The sequence below is a fragment of the Melospiza melodia genome, chromosome 3, assembly GCF_035770615.1.
Source record: "Melospiza melodia melodia isolate bMelMel2 chromosome 3, bMelMel2.pri, whole genome shotgun sequence".
NCBI lineage: Eukaryota > Metazoa > Chordata > Aves > Passeriformes > Passerellidae > Melospiza > Melospiza melodia.
In genome coordinates this window covers 32,529,718-32,550,665 of record NC_086196.1, presented here as the reverse complement: position 1 = coordinate 32,550,665, position 20,948 = coordinate 32,529,718, and the positions used below count along the sequence as shown (strand labels likewise).

At 38.1% G+C, this 20,948-nt stretch overlaps 1 protein-coding gene across 2 annotated transcripts in view; it reads left to right on the top strand.

The window, feature by feature from the left end:
- The window catches only part of MED23 (mediator complex subunit 23), a 37,453-nt gene extending 21,256 nt beyond the window's left edge, over positions 1-16,197 (top strand). For both annotated transcript variants that reach the window (XM_063151192.1, XM_063151191.1), the window contains 14 exons: positions 85-259; positions 1,972-2,135; positions 3,222-3,346; positions 3,834-4,039; positions 4,970-5,150; positions 6,630-6,800; positions 8,047-8,263; positions 9,077-9,313; positions 10,408-10,573; positions 11,541-11,613; positions 12,742-12,956; positions 13,485-13,605; positions 14,269-14,400; positions 15,081-16,197. In XM_063151192.1, the coding sequence (XP_063007262.1) occupies positions 85-259; positions 1,972-2,135; positions 3,222-3,346; positions 3,834-4,039; positions 4,970-5,150; positions 6,630-6,800; positions 8,047-8,263; positions 9,077-9,313; positions 10,408-10,573; positions 11,541-11,613; positions 12,742-12,956; positions 13,485-13,605; positions 14,269-14,400; positions 15,081-15,254 (2,357 nt within the window). In that variant the 3' untranslated portion in view covers positions 15,255-16,197. The remainder of the gene's footprint in view (positions 1-84; positions 260-1,971; positions 2,136-3,221; positions 3,347-3,833; positions 4,040-4,969; positions 5,151-6,629; positions 6,801-8,046; positions 8,264-9,076; positions 9,314-10,407; positions 10,574-11,540; positions 11,614-12,741; positions 12,957-13,484; positions 13,606-14,268; positions 14,401-15,080) is intronic.
- Positions 16,198-20,948: the final 4,751 nt, after the last annotated feature.

The window sequence follows — 20,948 nt, the reverse complement described above, 5'->3', positions numbered from 1 at the left end:
AGCCTAATAAAACCAGTGTACTCTAGTTATATTTCAAGGTGTGGTCAGTTATAAAACTTACCTTTCACACGTTTTTTCCATAAGGTCAGCTCCTGCCAACAGTGTTCAAATCTCACGCGTGGGGAATTTTGCATACTCTGCTGGAAATGTTTAGCTATCGGATGCATCACATCCAGCCTCATTACAGAGTCCAGCTCCTTAGCCATCTTCATTCCTTGGCTGCTGTGCCACAAACTAATCAGAACCAGCTCCATCTCTGGTGAGTGACGTTTGCCATATTTGTCCATAAACACAGATTCCTTCTTCTTCTTGTAGAAAGCTTCATGAGAGCTGTTTAAATGGCACTTCCCAGTCTTACTTCTGTGACTGACTTGTTCTGGGGTGTCTCAGCAGGGTGTGTTTCAGCAGTACAGTTGGATGTTAGTAGTAGTGCTCTGCAGAGATGCAAGAGGTAGCGTCTTGCGCACACGTGGCAGCAGTGTCGTGGGTTAGCACACAGGACAGTTCTTGGACAGAACTGTCATATCCAAGAAGTGCTTCTTGCATGGTAGATAAAGGGCAATGCCTGCTACTTGTAATCAGTGCTTGGCTTGTCTGCCAGTGAGACTGTGTTTACTTCCCTCTGTAGAGGAAGATTAATTCCATTACAAGAGTTAAGTTGGTTTCACTTAATTTTTATGTAAGTTTGATTTTCAGTCAGGTCAGAGGATTAATCTGGTTCACTCTGCATCTGAAAGAGTTTCTGCAAAGCAGTGGTGACTGTACGTGAACCTGAGTGGAGTCCCTCCTATGGTGTGTGTAGCCTAAAACAGTGGCTAATTTGAATACAAGAAAGGTGACAAAGGTGGTTAGAGAAGGTCTAGAGAGGTTATGCAGGTAATTCTAGGCAAAAGCTTTGAGTTTACCTTACTGTTAACAAAGTTGAAGAGCATGAGATTCAGTTTCTATGTAGAATCTGGGGCTTGTTGTCAGAAAGTTGGGGAAAATAGTGTGCATTGACTCTTAGAGTACAATAAATCTTGTGGGAGTATGTGAGACAGAGTAACTTCATTGCTACCAGTTCATATAGACAAAATTAATTATACAGTAAATTCATAGATTCATAGAATGGTTTGGGTTGGAAGGGACCTTAAAGTTGATCTAGTTCCAACTCTTTTGTTGTGGGCAGGGACACCTTCCACTGGATCAGGCTTCTCAGTTTCATAGTCTTAATTGGAATTGCCTAATTGCTTATCCTTTATCGAGCATAAAGAAACCGTTAACACAAGTTTCTCCTTAAATTCAAGGCCTTGATGTCTTTATTGACCTCAGTCTTGTTCTGTCACTTCATCTGTAAAATACAGATGTTCGTCAGTTGTAATGAGCACTGCATTGCAACTAGAATAAACTAAACTATGGCTTTGGCATTTCAAAGACAATGTTATAAAAATTCTTCCAATGACTTCAAACTACCTGGTGTGAAAAGTGCTTCCAGCTAAAGCCCTGGAAATTAAAGTGCTTTTAATCAAAAGTTATACTTCCTCAGCTTCCTAATTTCTTTAATAAGGACAATTTGGTGCTGTATACTTGAAGATGGTAGTTAGCTTTGAAGCTTCCTATGTATTATTCATGCTGTTTTATTTTGGTTTTGCATATATTTATTTATATTCCTTAGATGAAGATGTGCAAAAAATAATAAGGGGGCACTAAATTGGAGATACTTGAAGCTCTTTATCAGGGTCTCTACATTTGGAATTTTTGCTAAATCTACTTTTGAGTGCTTTATTTGAAAATAAGATGCTGAAATTTTTGATAAATGTATTAAACAGTAGAAAAAGTGAACTTTTTCAAAAGGTTAAGAACATAATTTCTAAAACAAAATGTTTCTGTGTTATTTGAAATAGTAAATGGAGGAAAAAAGTAGCCATTTTTGGAATCCTGGAAGCATCAGCATAAGTATTCCTTGCTAACTGGACTGTTTCCTTCTTTTAGTGTTGAGAGTACTGCTCTAAGGCTAATCACAGCGTTGGGCAGCTCGGAAGTCCAACCGCAGTTCACACGCTTCCTCAATGATCCCAAAACAGTTCTTTCAGCAGAATCAGAAGAACTCAACAGGGCTTTGATCTTAACTCTGGCAAGGGCAACACATGTGACAGGTAATAGCAGTACATCCCAGTAAAAGCTGTAGTCAAACCGTTTCTCTAAAGTACAGTTCAAAAGAGTGTCATGGAAATGACCTAATCATAAAACATATCCCATGCACTTCTGGTTTTGAAAAAAAAGTGTAATTTTAATTTCTAACTACTTGTTCTTAGGCAAAAAGCTATTACTGAAGAGACAATGAGATATTCTTAAAAAGTTTATTCAGAGGTACACTGTGACACTAGGGTCTAGAGGTTATTTTGTCTTATTTTGAGTTTCATTATTTTAAATCTGAATGCTCGGAATGATACATGCTATTTAAATAGCATGAAATACAGCAACTGTGCTGATCATGCAGGAGCCACCCCCTCTATAGCTTGTATTTAAGAAAAAGTAGTCTGAATGTTGAGTTTCTTTTTTGGGGAAGAGACAAAAGGAAGCTTTCGTTGTGTCTTTTGAAGTTTTAACAGTGTGCAGTGACATGGATCAGATTTTTGTTAGATTTGAAGGAGATGTTTTCTCTCTCCTTTTTTATGGTTCTAGTCTGCAGACACACTGGAGAGTTAGAGCAACTGATTCACAAAGACTGGAGGTGGAGGTGATTTGAAAGGGAGAGAACTTCTATATGTTGATTTCTTTTTTATTTTTTAACCATTTCTCAACCTTTGATGAAATCAGCCCAAGGTTTGGGGGAATAAGGCTTTCATTTCTACAGCTTAATTGGGGCAGGTACTTCTGAGCATCCTTTTTGAAGCAGTATAAAATGACATCTGGCAATTTCACCATCATTATCTTCCTCAGAATTTTTTTCTAGAAGTCTAATCAGTTAATCAGCAGAAGCTTGTTTTACTGACATTACAGGAAATTAAATAAAAAATGTTAAAATCATGATTGTTTTATTTCTAGCTCAAACCTTATAAATAATTTTCTTATTGTTAATAGCATAAGAAAGATAATATCCAATGTCCTCTATAGCCAAATAAAGTTAAAGAAAAGGGCTGGGAGAAGTTGGACAAAAAAAGGAAACTGTTGGACTAGAAAAGCCTTGATGCATATGATGACAAAAGGAGCAATTCTAACACCATAAATCCATTTTCTAGACTTTTTCACAGGCTCTGATTCAATTCAGGGAACTTGGTGCAAGGACATACTGCAAACTATCATGAGTTTCACGCCTCATAACTGGGCATCACATACACTAAGCTGTTTTCCAGCGCCTCTGCAGGTAATAGTTTAAACCTGAAGACTTTACAATTGTAAATAACTGTGCATTTATTCTCTTAACAAGATCCTGTGCCTTTTGTGGGTTGGTGAGAGTCTTCCCCTCTCTAGACTGCGTTAATCTCAAGTCCCTAAAGAATACAGCATGATTATAATGTTGCTATTTCTTTAGAAATGTGTTAAGTATATTCCCCTAGAGTATTCTAAGGGGAATACTGATCAAACTTCTGATGCAAGGTAGATCAGATGGTTTAAAAACTAAAAAATTAAATAAGAAGTTGGAAAAGCCATTTTTTTCTTGTGGCAGTTTGTCATGTAGCTTTGTTAGTGACAAAACAGTCACTGAGGTATCACAGTGAAATAACAACCGTCCCTGATAGGTTGTATGGTACAGGTGAGTAAGAACCCATACAGTGCTAAATCAGGCACAATTTTCCTGTTCAAATGTTTTACTGTAGGCTCTCAGTCACAGCAAAGCCTATTTTTTTCAGGTGTTCTTCAAGCAGAACAACGTGCCTCAGGAAAGCCGTTTTAATCTGAAGAAGAATGTGGAAGAAGAATACCGGAAGTGGAAGTCGATGACCAGTGAGAATGAAATAATCACACACTTCTCTGCTCAAGGTTCATCCCCACTTTTCCTTTGTCTCCTGTGGAAGATGTTGTTAGACACTGATCACATTAATCAAATTGGTTACAGGTGAGCTTAAAAACATGTTATTTCAAAGTTACTACAGTAGCATCCTCAGTTCTGAGGACATAATTAATAATTAACAGCTTGTTCTTTTAATCAATTTGGAGCATGCATAGCATGGTAAAAGAGAATGGAGCTAGGTAGTAGCCAGTGTGCCATAATAATTGTGCAGTGTCAGGGTTGTTTCCACCATGCAGTGGTCTGCAGTGCATGTTTTCCCTGGTGAGAAACAAGGATGTGAGGTGTTTGAATTAAGCAATTTACTTGTAATAGCAGTGTTTCAAGCAATTTGAAAGAGTAAATAGAAAATAAAAAGCATTAATTTACTTAACATTTACACATGAATAAAGGACAAATATATCTAAAGAAAACAAATGTTGGATTAAGATGAAAACTCATTACAGAAGTGGTAATTGTCTGATTTTTTAACTTTGTTCCTGATAGAAATAGCATCAGTTTTAGCTGTGAAAGAGTTTTATTTCTTTTCAGTCCTTCCTAGGTCTGATGAAACAGTATTTCTGATAGCATCTGTTACTCTAGCGTGCAGTGAGGAAATAGTTTATAATGCTATGACTATATTAAAGTGCATAGCATAGGAAAATAAAGTTGAGTTGCAGAAGGTTGTCCTCAGAGATGTATAAGTACAATTATATAAATAAAGCATGGGTTCTGAGCAGAATACCACAGAGTAAATTGGTGAACTTGAAGCATCTCTCCTAAATAGTATTTCAACTTGGGAGTTCTCAGTATTTTTTGCTTTGCTTTGGCATTTACTTCAGTAATTTAATAAAAGGGAGGGAATTTTGTCTTTTTTTTTTTGTTTAAGACAATTGTGTTAAAAACTGCTTATTCATATAAGAGCTATAAATAGACCAGTTAGGAATGTGTAAGGAACTGTAACAATTTCTTGTTGCCTTTTTTTTCCTTCCCTGCTAGAGTGTTAGAAAGAATTGGGGCCAGAGCTCTGGTGGCACATGTCAGGACATTTGCAGATTTTTTGGTGTATGAATTCTCTACATCTGCAGGAGGACAGCAGCTCAATAAATGTATTGAGATTCTCAATGACATGGTGTGGAAATACAATATTGTAACACTGGATAGGTTGATACTCTGTTTGGTAAGTATCACTTCAGAAGATAAGATGACAGCTCATGCAGTCTGCTTTCTGATTCGTTTTTAGTAGCGATCTTTTAAAAAACGATTGGTCTTAAATAATGACTATTTGCAAAGTTAATAATCAAGATAATAGTAGATTACTTCTTTAAGCAACACTCTTACAGTTCTCTGAGTCTTCAGAGAAACATTTCTTGGTTATTCAATGGCAACCATTGAACTGATATTATTAAATGTTGTGACTGGTGGTTTGAGTCTCTGACCTCAGAGCCATGCAGTTATTTGGGCTCTGCAGAGGGATGTGGACAGGCTGCATCAATGGCTGATGCCAGTCATCTGAAGTTCAGCAAGGCCAGGTGCTGGGTCCTGCACTTGAGTCACAGCCTGTGCAGTGCTACAGGCTGGGCAGTTCTGGGCCTCTCACCACAAGGCAGGCATTGAGCATGTCCAGAGAAGGGCAGCAGAGCTGGTGGAGGGTCTGGAGCACCAGTCCTATGAGGAGCAGATGAGGGAGCTGGGGGTGTTTAACCTGGAGAAAAGGAGGCTCAGAGGAGACCTTATTGCTCATACAGCTGTCTGAAAGGAGGGTGTAGCCAGGTGGGTGACTGCCTCTTCTCCCATAAGAAGTGACAGGCAATAGGAGAGAGGAAACAGCATCAAGTTATGCTGGATTGGATATTAAGAAAAATACCTCCACTGAAAGAATTGTAAAGTGTTGGGACAGGCTGCCCAAGGATGTGATTGAGTCACAGTCCTTGGAGATACTTAAATGTGTAGGTGCAGCACTTCAGGATATGGTTTAGTGGCACTGCTGAATTAATGGTTGTACTCAATGATCTTAAAGGTCTTTCCTACCCTAAATGGTTTATGGTTGTGTGATTCCTGCAGCCTTAAAAGGTAGATAGGATATGCCATGCTATTAATTCATTCACAGGCATATGGAAAATCTTGTACCCATTTGAGTGTGCTTTCTTTCATCATAGTAAGACAGAAATGGCATTCTCTTGCTTTTCATGTTATCCTATAAAATAAAGCTGTACTCACCTAGAGAGAACTACATTTGCATTAAGTGATTGTCCTCTGTATTTAATTTTAAATCTCATCTTAATGTAAAGCTGGTTGTTTGAATTGTAGTTTGGTTTTCAGACTGAAGTCAAATCATGTCAGAGTGGCCAGGGGTTAAAAGCAATCTTAACTTCATTGTCACTTAATTAGTTATTTTCAGTAAGACAGCTGACAGGTAAGAGTAAGCTAGAATTCCTTCAGAAAGTGCTGGGAAGTTTGTAAGACCTTCTGCCCATGGAACAGAAAATGAGATGAGGATTGAACCTGCCTCTCTTTTATGGCTTCACTTGAAAAAAGACTATGTATGCAGTGTGAATTTATGTGCAGATGTAGCAAATTTGGCTGCCATGTTTTGGGGCTGTAGAGCAGACCACAGTGTCAACTGTAATTTCATGTTGTCTAATCTGTTTCACTTAAGGCTATGCGTAGTCATGAAGGAAATGAAGCTCAAGTTTGTTACTTCATAATCCAATTACTCTTACTGAAGCCTAATGATTTCAGAAACAGAGTGAGTGATTTTGTGAAGGAGAATTCTCCGGAACACTGGCTGCAGAATGACTGGCATACAAAGCATATGAGTTACCACAAGGTATCACAACTAATAATATTCTTTTATTGTAATAATTTCTGTGGAATTGATATCAGCCATGATCTACAGGGCAGCGTTATCAATTTTTGGACTTGCCTAATAAGCTGTAATTCATTTGGGCTAGTATGAAAATAATAAATCACGTATGTAATGATTTTGAAAATATAATGTAGTAATATTAAAAAACAGGAGTAGCTTAAGAATTGGGTGGATGATCATTCTTGTTCATCTAAATCAAGCAATTTTATAATCTTGCTTATACTGAAATTCACTTAAAACGGTTTTTGTATACAGGGAGAAGTTTTTTTCTGATGTTTTATGACTGTACCAATATTACAGTCATAAAATGACAGTATATTATTTTCTGATGTTTTATTACTGCAACCAAATGTTAAACCTACATTTTCTTCTAATTATTAAAACTTCTTCCGTCTTCTTTGTGACTAGAACATGATAGCTTGATGTGTTAGGGAAGAGACTTGCTGAGATTTTAATGCTCCTGTAGACATACTGGTTCCTGCTGACTAGAAAAGGATGTGCCAATGAGCTGTTCTGTCAAAAAATAAACAGTGAGATAGAACAGATAAAACAAGCTGTCATGTAGCTCAATACATGCCATCTAGTTTGATCCAGGAGCTGTTTGGTCTGTATTAGCCCTCTAACTTGGCTGTACAATGTTTTGACAGTGCCTAACTAAAAGTGTAAGGGTAGCAGGGAAGTGATCTGACATGGCTGCACAGTCACTACACCGAACTTGGCATATAGAAATTTCAGTCACTGGTAAAACATAAGTTCAGCCCTCAGCAGTGCCCATCTATTATTTGAGTACACTACAGTTCTTTCCAAGGGAATTATTACATTCATCCTATTTTTAGTCTTCTAATTCAGCAAATGATGCAGAAAGTTCCAGTAGTGCTTATTTCCCCTGGGTTTTCTCTTCAAATTCATGACAAAGGACACTTCAGCACTGGCTGCTTTCAGCTTGGCTTTGGGATTCCTAATATTCTCTTATGCCCATTTTGAGTGGTGGTGACCCTTTGTTCTGGATTTTTTTTTGAAGAAGTTTTAATAATCCATTTAAGTCAGAGTTCAGTTTTCTTCAGTAAGTTTACAGTAAGCTTCACTGAATTCAAATGTGATAAAGAGGGTTCTGAAGTGTCTTTTTAAAGCAATGTAAATGCTGAATGTTTAATCCATTACTTATGAAGGAGGAGATTTTGATTTTGTTGTGTTTCTTTTCTTCCAGAAATACCCTGAAAAGCTGTATTTTGAAGGTTTGGCAGAGCAGGTGAATCCCCCAGTTCAGATCCAGCCCCAGTACTTGCCAATTTATTTTGGAAATGTATGCCTGCGCTTTCTGCCAGTGTTTGACATTGTAATTCATCGATTTCTGGAATTGCTTCCAGTGTCCAAATCACTAGAAACTTTATTGGATCATCTGGGAGGTTTATACAAATTCCATGGTAAGTTATCCATGAACACAGTCGGATAGATTTCTGTTATGATCATTATGTCCTCTTCACCTCTTTCATTCAATGTTTGTGTATTAGCACAGCAGTGTCTTATTCCTTTCCTGCTCTCTGAGCCCTGTGCGCATTTACACAGAGAAATGCGTTTCCTATTTAGTGAATTTCAGCTTACTAACAGTGAACTTGTTTTTACTCAGGTATCTCTTGCTAATTCATGCTTCCTTCACACCTTTCCCTTCCATTCCCTTCTAGTAGTAAATACTTAGACCTGTGTCCTAACAAACTTTCTCTTATCAAAACTGAAACAATTGAAAAGCAGCTCCTCTCTCTGTCCTTACTTAAGATTCAAATAACTTGACCTGATACTTGAATACTTTTAGAAATGCACTTTAATATCTTTTATAGGTGTCATTGCTATGTTATGCTCAGACAATTTACAATTGTCTTTTTTTACTACGACTTCGTACCTGGATTCTTCTTATCTAATACCTTGTATATGAAGAGATGATTTAATCAGTTTACTTACAATTATATTAATGTTACCATTAAGTTGTGAACTGTTAGTAATACTGACCCTCTTGGTTCAACTTCTTTTGTTCTGCACAAACACTAAAGTATGTACAAGACAAAAGAAAATTAGTTTTGTAGAGTATGTTGTAATAAAGAACGTGAATCAATTCCATATGTGCTGTTTTAAAATAAATGCAAGTTAGTCTTGCAGAGCTCTTGATTTTAGTTTTGCTTGCCACAGATAGTGATGCTGGAAGTTATTTCTGGCTTTTATTGTTTTCCCTTTCTCCTTGGCAGACCGACCAGTGACCTACCTGTACAACACTCTTCACTATTATGAGGGGCATTTGAGAGAGCGCACAAACCTCAAGAGAAAACTTGTTCATGCCATAATTGGCTCTCTCAAAGATAATCGTCCACCAGGCTGGTGTCTGAGTGATACTTACCTCAAATGTGCCATGAATCCTCGAGAAGAGAACCCATGGGTTCCTGATGACGCTTACTATTGCAAGCTTATTGGAAGACTAGTGGACAATATCCTTCTAAAAGTTTACTTTAAGTAAGCTGTGACAATGTCTGACAGCTTCATTTCATCCAAGTAAGAATTTCCACTTCTTCCAAGATTCCAAACAGGGATGTGCTGCCCTAGTAGGCATCTTAAAAAGATATGGTGAAAGTGAAGTACCGTACAGCTGTATAAATATTTCGCTGTTTAGGCATCACTTAGAAATGCAATTACTGATGTTTATACTTTCTGAATTGAGTTTTGATTGTCAAAAAGTAAGCTTTTTGCAAAGTGTGAGTTTTAAAGAATTTTCCAAAAATGAGATTGCTATTACTGTTTTCTAGTGACATTTATTACTATTACTGAGAGTAAAATATTGAGAGCTGTGCCATATTTAAGGTGTGGAAATAGCTGGCAAATTAGAGAATAGGAATCTTCTTGGACTTTGGCTTCTTTCTGGAGCAGCTTTACAAGAGTTTACCAATCTTCAGGGTGTTACAAATTCTTTCATTCCTTCTCCTGAACTTCCCTTTCTTAATTGTGTAACTTGAAAGAAGTCTATTTGGTGTCTCCCAAGAAAGCTAAAATTATATAAACCCCTGCTTTTATGCAAGTGTTAACTCCGGAGAACTTTTCTGTATGTATTTCAGATAAATCAGTCTTGTTTGGGAAAGTGGAATATTTCCAGAGACTTAGCTGATGCTCCTTTTGCATAAAATGTCTCCCTAGAAGTCTGCTAGAAGATCTTGCAGAGAGGCAAATTATTGGTTTCTGATTATGAGCATAGAAAATTGCTATTATTTATATTTTCTCCTCTTGGAAGCACACAGTGAATGAGATGGTTGGTGTTTTTTCCACCTCTTAATCAGGAAAGTTTATCCTTTGCATGGCTTTGTGTGTGTAATATATTTATAGCTATATATTCATGCAGTCCTCCAATGATTATCAGCATCTTATATACATATTTCTGTATGTCTGTCTTTTTAACGAAATGTGATTGTTCAACTTGTTTTCAGTAATTTTCAGTTCAGTTTAGTATGAGGTATATGCATCTGTTTTTAATGACTATGCTTCTTATGCTTGTCTGTGTTGGGGCAGCTTTTTTTTCCTTAACCATTGCCACCTATGGCAGGCAAATCCCCTGGTCCATTTCCAAACTGTGACTGGAGATTCAATGAATTTCCTAACCCAGCTGCCCATGCTCTGCACGTTACCTGTGTTGAGCTCATGGCTCTGGCTGTTCCAGGGAAGGAGGTGGGCAATGCTCTGCTGAATGTTGTGCTGAAGAGGTATGTTGGCTTTCTGAAATGGTTTTCTGCAATATATCATACATAATTAGAGACTGCTAAGGTAGTCTCTGATACTAAATTTCTTATTAAAAAAACAAAGTGGATATAGGTAACATTTTATATATAAAGTATTTTTGGATGACAAACAAGGTGACAGGGATCAAGCACAAAAATCATGTGTTAGATTCCTGTGTTGTAGTGGATTGTGTGCTTCAGCAACAGTTGACATGGCACAGTGCACATAAAAGTTAGAGGGAAGACATCATGCAGGCAAAGGTCTTATCCATTGGGCTCAGCAGGAAGGCCTGGACAAAGTCTGTTATTCTTTGAGCTGTGCTGAGAGGAGTACAGTTGATACTACAGCATCTTTGAGTGCAAAGAAAGGGACAGGAATCACTGGCAGGACTCTGAACCTTCCTGATGCTGATGTAGATCAGAGGTACTTTGAAAGAATGGTGCGCCAAAGCTGACCTTTTGTCATGATGCATTGAATTTGACCTGTAGCTGCTTCTTGAGCAACCACTGAAAAAACTGTGGTCAGAGGCAGGACCTGATATTCTTGTAGCCATTCAGTTGATGTCACTGAGCAGTGACAAGCTGGAATTGCTTGGGTAAACCCTCATTTGGCTTAGTAATATATTATTGTTAGCTCTGTTTGGGGCATATGAAGGTAAGGAGTCAATAAAGGGACAAACAGCCCTTAGGCACTAAAGCTTAAGGAAGGAAGTTTGAAGCCTTTGAAGGAAACCTGCTGCTAATGCAAAACACACCTGCATAAAGTTTTGCACACAACATCCCAATAGCATTTATACCATCTTTTGGCTCTGTAAATACCTGTATGTGTCTTGTAGTTCTCTCAAATTGACAAACATTCTTAGTGTAAGTACATCTGGTCTGTAGATTCATGAGCAGCACAACTTGCAGTTGAGTACTTTGAAGCTTTAGTTTTCTTTTTCTTTGTCTCTAGTCAGCCCCTGGTGCCAAGAGAGAACATCACGGCTTGGATGAATGCAATTGGACTGATTATCACAGCCTTACCAGTGAGTCAATATGTTATACTTTTAAATAAATTACTCTTCCATGAAACATTTATCATCTCTCTAGAATTCATTGTAAAAACCTACAGCTAACATCTGTAGATTCCACAGCAAGCTATTCACAAGGCTGCATGCATGTTTGAGAAAAATCTACTCCTCTAGCATAGAAAAATTGATCAGGTGTTTTGTTTTTCTATCATATTTTGAGGCTGGGATGAAAAGAAGTAAATCACTCTTGCTTAACTATTTAGTTAAATGCCTTATGTACGGTATTGAGAACTGGAGCTATGTAATAGGAAGATTTATAAAGGTTCTAATGCAAAGTTATTTTTCAATTATTGCTTTCCCTTTCACATCCTGTAGTTCTTAACCATGTAAATGAGATGTGGCCGAGATTGCGAAAGGAAATGTCTGCAGTACTGCAGTTTGTGTATCAGTAGAAACTTTGATCTTCTGAATATCATGGCTCTTGGTACTTGACAAAGACTGCCTGAGTAATTTTGATCTTGCCATATGTGTTGCTTATATGTGTCGCAGCTTGTGACCTCTCTTCCCCAAAAAATAGTTCCTCTTCTTGGAGGGAAGCCAACATGAATTTAATCCTTATTATTTTTATAATGCTACTTACTCTTCCTGTTTCATCTCCTTATTTCTTCATCTATATTCTTTGTCTTTTGTACCTTTTTTATTTCCTGTTTCCATCTCGATTTTTTTGTCTGTTTGTCCTTTCACTCAGAAAACTAGATAATTCTAAGACCTCTTTCACTAAGGCTTTTTGCTTTGTCTTTGCTTCTTTTATAGACCTTTATATCAGGCAATTAAATAATTAAATCTGTGACATATGTCTTTATAATGCCACACCCTTGAGTGTGGCCATACCCACTAACATAGATGCTTTCTGTACCATGCATCTTAATTTTTCATCTTCGTGGTTATCAACTACCATTTCAATACCATGTGACATTTATAACAGTTTCCTATATACATATGTTTATATATCTATATATATACACATTTTAGAAATGCCATAATAGCAGAAAAAACTAAGGAAGCAGTGTCTTAGGTGATGTTCTTTTTATAAACAATTCTGAATTTTTGGGTTTGTTCTGTTGTTTTGGTTTTTTCCCCCAGGAACCATACTGGATTGTTCTCCATGATTGCATTGTGAATGTCATCAACAGTCCCAGCTTGACATCAGAGACAGAGTGGGTTGGTTACCCATTCCAGCTGTTTGACTTCACAGCGTGTCACCAGTCTTACTCTGAGATGAGTTGCAGCTACACTTTGGCTTTGGCACATGCAGTCTGGCATCATTCCAGCATTGGACAGCTTTCTCTCATTCCTAAGTAGGTGCAATGATATTTGATAATGCAATTTGTCTTTTAAATTCCACACATAAAGTGGATAACAAAGGTCTACCTATAGCACTTACACCAGTGAATAAATATGTACAGGGGAGCTCTAAGACTTGTCAGATAGATCATAAGGTTTTTTCCAGCTCCCTCTTCCATTGACATAACTCTGGTTGTCTGTAGGCTTTAGGGCTGTCATGTAGTGTGACTGCCTTTAATAAGCCTTTTTAAATCTAGATTAGCTTTTATGCTTTTGTTAATTAAATTTTTTCTTAAAGCATGGACTGTAGAATGTTCCTAAAGCATCTGCAACTGTAACAGTAAATACTGTTCCTAATTCTAGAGCTGCCCTATTTCGAATAGCTCATATTTCCAGACGCACGCTGTTTTTTTTCCTGAAATAAAGGTCTAAATCTGTGAGAGAGACTGTGATGTTTTGGCTACAATTTGGTACAGGTGAAAGAAATAAAGAACCCCAAATAACCAAACAGCTGATGTAGTACATGTCTTGACATACTGCAGGTTCCTCACAGAAGCTTTGATACCCATTGTGAAAACAGAGTTCCAGTTGCTCTATGTTTACCACCTTGTTGGCCCTTTCCTGCAACGGTTCCAGCAGGAGAGGACACGGTGCATGATAGAGGTAAAGTCTGACTCATGGTTTGCTGTATACTGTGTGGATTCTTTTACTTTTGCAATTAACTCATGAATCAGAATGGGAGAGAAATCCGTAATAGATATTCAGAATTAAGTTCTATACAGATTAAACAGTAATTGCAAGGATTTGAGTTGCTGAGTTGGTATTCACCTTACCCTGTTAACTGAAATCCTGTTAGATAAAACACCTAGTACATTTCTTTTTAAACAAAAAAGAAATAAACCCCCAGAAATATCAAGCAATAGATGCTTTCTTTGGCTCTCAAACTACTTGCAAAATATACTTCAGGCTTACTTCCTGGGACTATGTAAGAGGTGAATTATGAGGATGGAGGAACATGAACTGTTTCTTACATTCATTTCAGTGTGGATAAGGTTAAGGGAGGAAAAAAGAGATGGAGCTCACCAGTAGGCAGATTAGCTGAAAAATGTCAGATATCAGAGACCCTGCTAGAAAGAAGAGCTTAACTTCAGAATCATTTGCTGAAGCATAATGGGATGGCTTAGACCTGTCCATTCTTCCATGTAAGAAAGTAAATTGTTAGGAATCACAGCTACTTAAAAAGCAGCACATATTTCTTATATTGTTAATATAAAGCATTATTGGACCCATTTTTATTTGCCTTGCTCTTTGTGTCTGTGTAAACAGATTGGAGTGGCATTTTATGAAATGCTCCTGAATGCAGATCGGTACAGCTCCCACCTGAACTACATGGATCCCATTTGTGATTTCTTGTATCATATGAAATACATGTTTACAGGTGACAGTGTGAAAGACCAAGTAAGTAAACAGTAGATATTGATACTTTAGTTATCTTTCTTCCCATATAATAATTTAATCTTTTTGTAGCAGTAGCAGTACAGGTAGCAGTACAACAAATTGCTAACAGTTGATTAGTGTCTGTATACAAAGTAGGAAGTTGGTGCGGGAAAAGCTTCAGATGGAGTGGATTAGATATCTCAGATTGCAAGATTAATTTATATGGTCTGAAATTTAAAATACAGCTTCAGGGTGCTTGAAATACTATTATTAGAGCTATTGCTAGAAATAAAGCTATTGGATATTTCATAACTTTTATTCATTTAAATCTATGTCTTGTAAGTTTTACTTAATTGCTTATTCAGTAGTGCAGCTTGACATGTGACAAAAGGAAGACTTCATTCATGTTCAGTGAAAAATCATTCACTCAATTTATCTCTAGCTTAGAACAGTATGCACTTTTAAAAGTGTTGTTTTACAAAGCTTTGGTGCACAAGTCTTACAGCAGGAAGGGTTTTTTTTAATATTGGTTATCAAAAGAGGTCCAAGTTAGCTTTTTTAATTAAATATTTATGTAAATACCACTATTTACTGTAACCTTTCCCATTTTCGTTGTGCTAGTGTGATGTTTGTGTACAGTAGTGGCATGTAAAAATGCGCCTGTTTTTTAGTGAATGTGTTTTTTTCTTTTTTTAAAACAGGTTGAGAAGATAATTTGTAACTTAAGACCAGCTCTGAAACTTCGGCTGCGCTTCATAACGCACATCAGCAAAATGGAGCAGGCAGCTGTTTCCCAGCAGCCTCTCAGCAATGGGTCCCCAGCACAGCAGCCCAGCCAAGTGCCCGTCAACGTGGCCTTGCCAGTGACCCAGTGAGATGAGCTGCTGGGCCCTGCAGTGAGGGCTCCCTGCTCTTACTGACTGAAGGCAAGCAGCATCTCATCTGAAATCTGGGATGCTTTATGGAAGGACTGAGAACCACACACAGACTTCTGCTTTGATTTTTTTGCATCATGAAGCTGCCTAGCTCTGTGCATGCCAGTCTTCTTAGCTATTTATGCTAGACACTAGATAAGGGATATGTTGCCTTTCTCTGAAAGCACTGACTAAAGATACTCTGCAAGCAAATACATGGATTTATGAAGAGTTTACCATATTCTGCTCCCTATCCTGGGTTGAGTCATCTGGATTTTTCCTTTTTTCTGCCTGTGATATGAAAAGACACTCATTGTGTGTAAAACAGCCTTTTAAAATTTGGGTTCTGCCTTATTAAAAATTTATATTTTTTCATCCAACAGAAGAATTTAAATCCTTTTTGTCTTTTGGGAAGGCTGTTTAAACCCTTATCCAGAAACACTCCTAGACAGAGAGATTGCATCAATTTTATTGAGTTGACGATTACATCTTTCCAAAGACTACGAATGAACCTTTGAAAATATTTGTAAATTTTGTGTGTACAGATTTCATTAAACACACCTCAGTGTGTAGTGTCAGTAGATGTAGTGTCAGTTACCAGACTGTTGGATTACACCCTGGAGGCTGTCTCCAATGAATCTATTGGAAGTCTGCATATTCACTTCAAGCTGTGCTGGTTCATATTTGATCTTTCCTGTTTGGGAAATGGTGTAGTTTTTATTAAATCAATCACATCAATTTTACTGATCTTACTATATTTTGGATTTGTATAGTATTCTGCTTTAGGGTTTATCTGTACTGGGCTCAGCAGGTTTTGATAACAGAATTGAAAGGCTGAATGTTTTGTAAATACTCATCTTTTTGGACAAATTTGTAATTAAAAAAACACCAGAGTTTAAAAGTCCATATTAGTATTGTTAAATTCATTTCTTCTCTATACTCATGACCTTAAAAATAAGAATTGACCATAGCAAGGATACTTCCATGTCCCAGGTTCTCTATCAGCTTTGTGTTAATGACAGTTTTAACATGTTACAAATAGAGTCCAGATTAATAAACGCAGGTCTGACCTGATTTATATCTCTCTAAAAATTTACCAGTTATGGAAACAAGTTGGTGACTTGGTAGATGGGAGTTCTTTAGTCTGCTTTTTTGCTGTTCTTGTACTTGGATCCTAAATTCTGCCAAGAATAATTTCAGTAACGGAACTGTGAGGGCTCTTCAATGAACTTGCAGTCTGACAGAAAACCACATTTATGCTGATCTTGCCAGTCACAAGTGATGTTCTCCAGGGCTCATTGTTGGGGCCAGTCCTCCTTGGTGTCTGTATCAGTAATCAGGACAAAGAGATCGAGGCTACTCTGAGTCAGGTCACAGGTGACACCAAGTTAGGGAGGAATGTTGACCTTCTGGAGGGCAGGATGGCTCTGCAGGGGGGTCTGGACAGGCTGGATCCATGGTCTGATGCCAACTGTATGAGATTCAGTGCCCCATCCTGCACTTGGGTCACAACAATGGCTGCTACAGGCTGGAGCAGAGTGGCTGGAAAGCTGCTCTGAAGAAAAGGACCTGGGGGTGCTGGTGACAGCAGCTGAGCATGAGCCAACTGTGCCCAGGTGGCCAAGGTGGCCAATAGCATCCTGGCCTGGATCAGGAGTGTGTATCCTTCCCAGGACTCAGCAGGATACTGGGGGATACTACAGTACCAGCAGTACTCAGCACTGGGGAGGCCACAGCTCAGATCCTGTGTTTGATTCTGGGCCCCTCACTGCCACACAGACATTGAGGTTGTTAACTTGGACAAGGGGAGGCTCAGGGGAGACCTCATGGCTCTCTACAACTGCTGGAAAGGAGGCTGTAGTGTGGTGGGAGTCAGTCTCTTCTCCCAAGTAACAAGTGACAAGACAAGAGGAAATGGTCTCAAGTTGTGCCAGGAGAGGTTTCAAGTTTCAAATTTGATATTAGGAAAAATTCCTTCACCGGAGTGTTGTTCATGCACTGAAATACACCACTGAAGTGGGATCACCATCACTGGAAGTGTTTTAATAAGCTCATGGATATGGCAGTTGGGGATGTGGTTTAGTGGTGAGCACAGAGGTGCTTGGTCAAAGGTTGGACTTCAAAATCTTAAAGGTCTTTTTTACCCTTAATTATTCTATGATTCAGTGTTGTATTCTATGATTCATCTTATATTCCATTCCAGATTCAAGTCACTCTAATGCCATTGGGCTCCATTTTGACAACAAGAAAACAAATTGGTCAAATAGTTGGTCTCCAAAAATCCAGTGAACTGTTCTGTGCAGGCTTCCCTAAGGCTTTCTGGACAGACTCAAGAAGCAACATTTTGGTTTTGGGTTTGCAGACTTTTGTTGGCGGTGAGACTTCTCTTCTGTAAGCACTTTTTCTGTTCTTCTGAGCATCTTCCTGAATTGTCTTATTTCATATTGAAATAGTTTTTGTGCTTTATGTGGCACCCTGAGTATCCCTCTTAATGTTTAAACTAGCACCTGTTTTCAGTCACAGGGATTTCAGAGAGTGTACTGAAGAAGTTGGATAACTCAGCAGCAAATCCTGAAAGCTGTTGGAACTCTTTAAATCTCCCTCATTGTGCTCTGTGTCTTTGCCACATGTGCAGTTATGTTAAGCTGACTCTGGAACGCTGGTCTGGCACTATGAGTGTGGGATTTGTCTCAACTGGACTGGCACTGGCAAATCAATGAAAAACCTGGGTTTCATCAGTACTGGACTAGATTTTAACTTTTGTCCCAGAGCTTAAAGGCTGTGCATCCTACTAACAGTGCTGTGAACTGGGACCCTTGCTTACCTAGTAGGATTAGGGATTTACATGTTCTATATGTTGCAAAATGCAAAGTAAGACCATTAGTTCTTCCCAGCATGCACACTTTTTCTCTGCAAAACTCACCAAGTTTCTGAAGGTGTTAACCCTCACTAGTTGGAATAAGGTATCTCTTCTGCAATAATCTACATTTGCATTTTCAGCAGCAGTACTGGTCTAAAAATCAATTCTTATTGACGCTTGCTATTTGAGTTAAACATCTTGCCCTTTAAAGTCCAGGTAACCAATTCCTAAAGTGCTAGCACAGCAGGACAAAATTCTAGTGTAGTTTCAGACATATGTTTGTTATTGATTATGGCTGTCATATGGCTGAATTTTAAAATTCAAACTATGTAAGGCAAAATTTGTCAGTCTGCTGAACTCAAAGTGGTTGAGAGTAGTGAGGAGTAACGCAAGTCTGAGGTTTGGGGTTGACTTTTATAATCAATAAAGAAATCGTGATTAAGAATGATACTATGATTATAATGATAAATCTTACAATGATTATAAGAATGGATGGAGAAGCACAGTGGTATCTCTCTGATTATGGCTAACAGCAGGTGCACAAGCGAATAAGTAGTGGGGTTGGATGGGAACCTCTCCATGTTGGCTCTCTGGATCCTGAGCCAGAGAAAGATTCCCTACTGTGCTTGTATTTGCTGAAGGAACAAAGGCACAGGGAAAGCCAAAAATATTCACCACCTTTCAGAACTGCAGATACATTACCCCTGCTTGGTTCACCTTCAGAAAAGGCTGCATGATTTCAGGTACAGCCTGCCAAGCCACAGATATCCATTTATTTCCTAAAAATCCTTCATGCTAAAAATCAAACTCAAGTACATGGTTCTTATCTGCTCCTTTTTTTTATTTTTGGTTATGAAATCTGGTAGCTGTTGAATGAATCAAGTGATTGGCTTTTATGAAAAAAAATCTGAGACAATTCTGAAAGTCTAAAAATCTTTTAATTTTTTTGGAAGATTTTTGCAAATCCTATCACTCTCTGGGGTCCTCCAGCAAGCTTTTGAGGAATATAAATAAAACATATTTCAAACATCAAGGACAGCAGTGTAATATGGCCTATATGTTCACATCTTAGATAAAAATGTTGGTAGATCCAAGGAAGATCTGAGTGTTCAGAATATGGTACTGAACTCAGAAACAGTTGAAGACCAGATTATATTTTAAAGAAATCTCCCTCTGGTGGCTAAAAAGGGAATTCAAATTTTTCCTGACCTAATTTTTCCTGACCAAATTTTTTTTTCAGCCAGTGACATTTTTGATACTTTCAAGTCCTACTTAATCAATACTCTGTGAGTATTATGTCTCTTCCATACTGGCTACCTGCAATTTGAAATACAAAACAAGGAAGAATTTCTTTTCAGGAAAAGGAATGAGATCTTGGGATTTCAATGAGGATCAATTGGGCAAGCCTTGGGCCATATTCCTGCGCTTCAGGTCATCCCATTGGCTTTTCTTGTTTTCACCTTGTAGTAGGTTTGGGTTTATTTTTCCTTCTGAAATTTCAATTCTTCTGTTTCTCTTCTGTCTCTTTGTTTCCCTTTCTTTCCTTATTTTAGGGATTTCAAAGAGAATAACTTGGGCAAGTTTTGGTCCTTTTCCCTGCAACACATTTTATGTCCGTACAATTGGTTGCAGTCACTCCATTTCAAATTTTCAGGATTTTTCAATTTCATTTTTGATGGACCATGTCTCCTTTCTGGAGTGTTTTTTCAACTCTGTCCTCTGATTTCAAGATTTCATTCCTTTTCCTGAAAAGAATAATTTCTTATATTGATGTAATAATTCTTATCATGTAATCATTCTTCTAATCATTTCAATTTAAAGAAATGTCTTTGTCAGAGGAGGTGAGATTGATCTTTTTTTTCTTGGTTTATCTTACTTTTTTTTTCCTTTCCCTCCCCCGTATATCTGTTCTGTATAAGCTCTCAGGAGCTGTGTTCAGCTCTGGTCCTTCACCTCGTTGGTGTTTCACACAGAGACTGCTCTATGACTTGGTGTGTGCATCTGATGTCAGATGGAGTGAGTCGTTTCAAAGGTAAGCGGGCACCTTCCAATATTTTTCTCCTGAAATGTGAGAGAATCCTGGGTCCTGGTGAGAGGAAGGCAGTTGGTTGCTCTCAGCCATCAAAGGCAGAGGATCTATAGTTCTGTCCCAACCCTGCCTCAGCCTTGAGCAGGCCCAGGCTGCTTCACAGTTTAATTTTTAATTAAAAAGCTGAAAAGTCCCTCCATCTGATTGCCCCCACATCAGTGCTACATGGGAAGTTCTTAAGCAACCCAGGTACTTTTGAATCAAAAGGCTTCAAAATACTGCATGAAGGAGGAGAGACAGAGGGGGGTCATGCAGGCAAAAGAAAAAAACACATTATAAACTATTATTAAATAGTTCCTAGGTATATAATTTACATGTTGTGTGAGGCTCTGATCATATTTTTTTTTCCAAAAAGAAATTGAAACTTTGATGTTTCAGATTTAAGGTAGGATTTCATTACTGATTTAGCTCAGCTTGGCCTACAATGAAACCAGCCTGCACATCCAGAAGAGCCATTGTCACAGTTACTGTCTCTTAGGTGCAATTCCTTCCTCACATGTACAAAACAACCTTGATATACTTTATCCTTTTATGGTCCTACTGATGGGACATAATATCTAGTGAGCTCTAGGGCATGTTAAATTCTGCAAAACAAGCAAGGAGAGGACATGGAAGTGTCAATGAGTTATGTCTCACATCATTATAAACAGATGACAGGTGGCTACCAACAGTGAAAAATGAGCAGACAGAAAGCAGTCTGACAGTC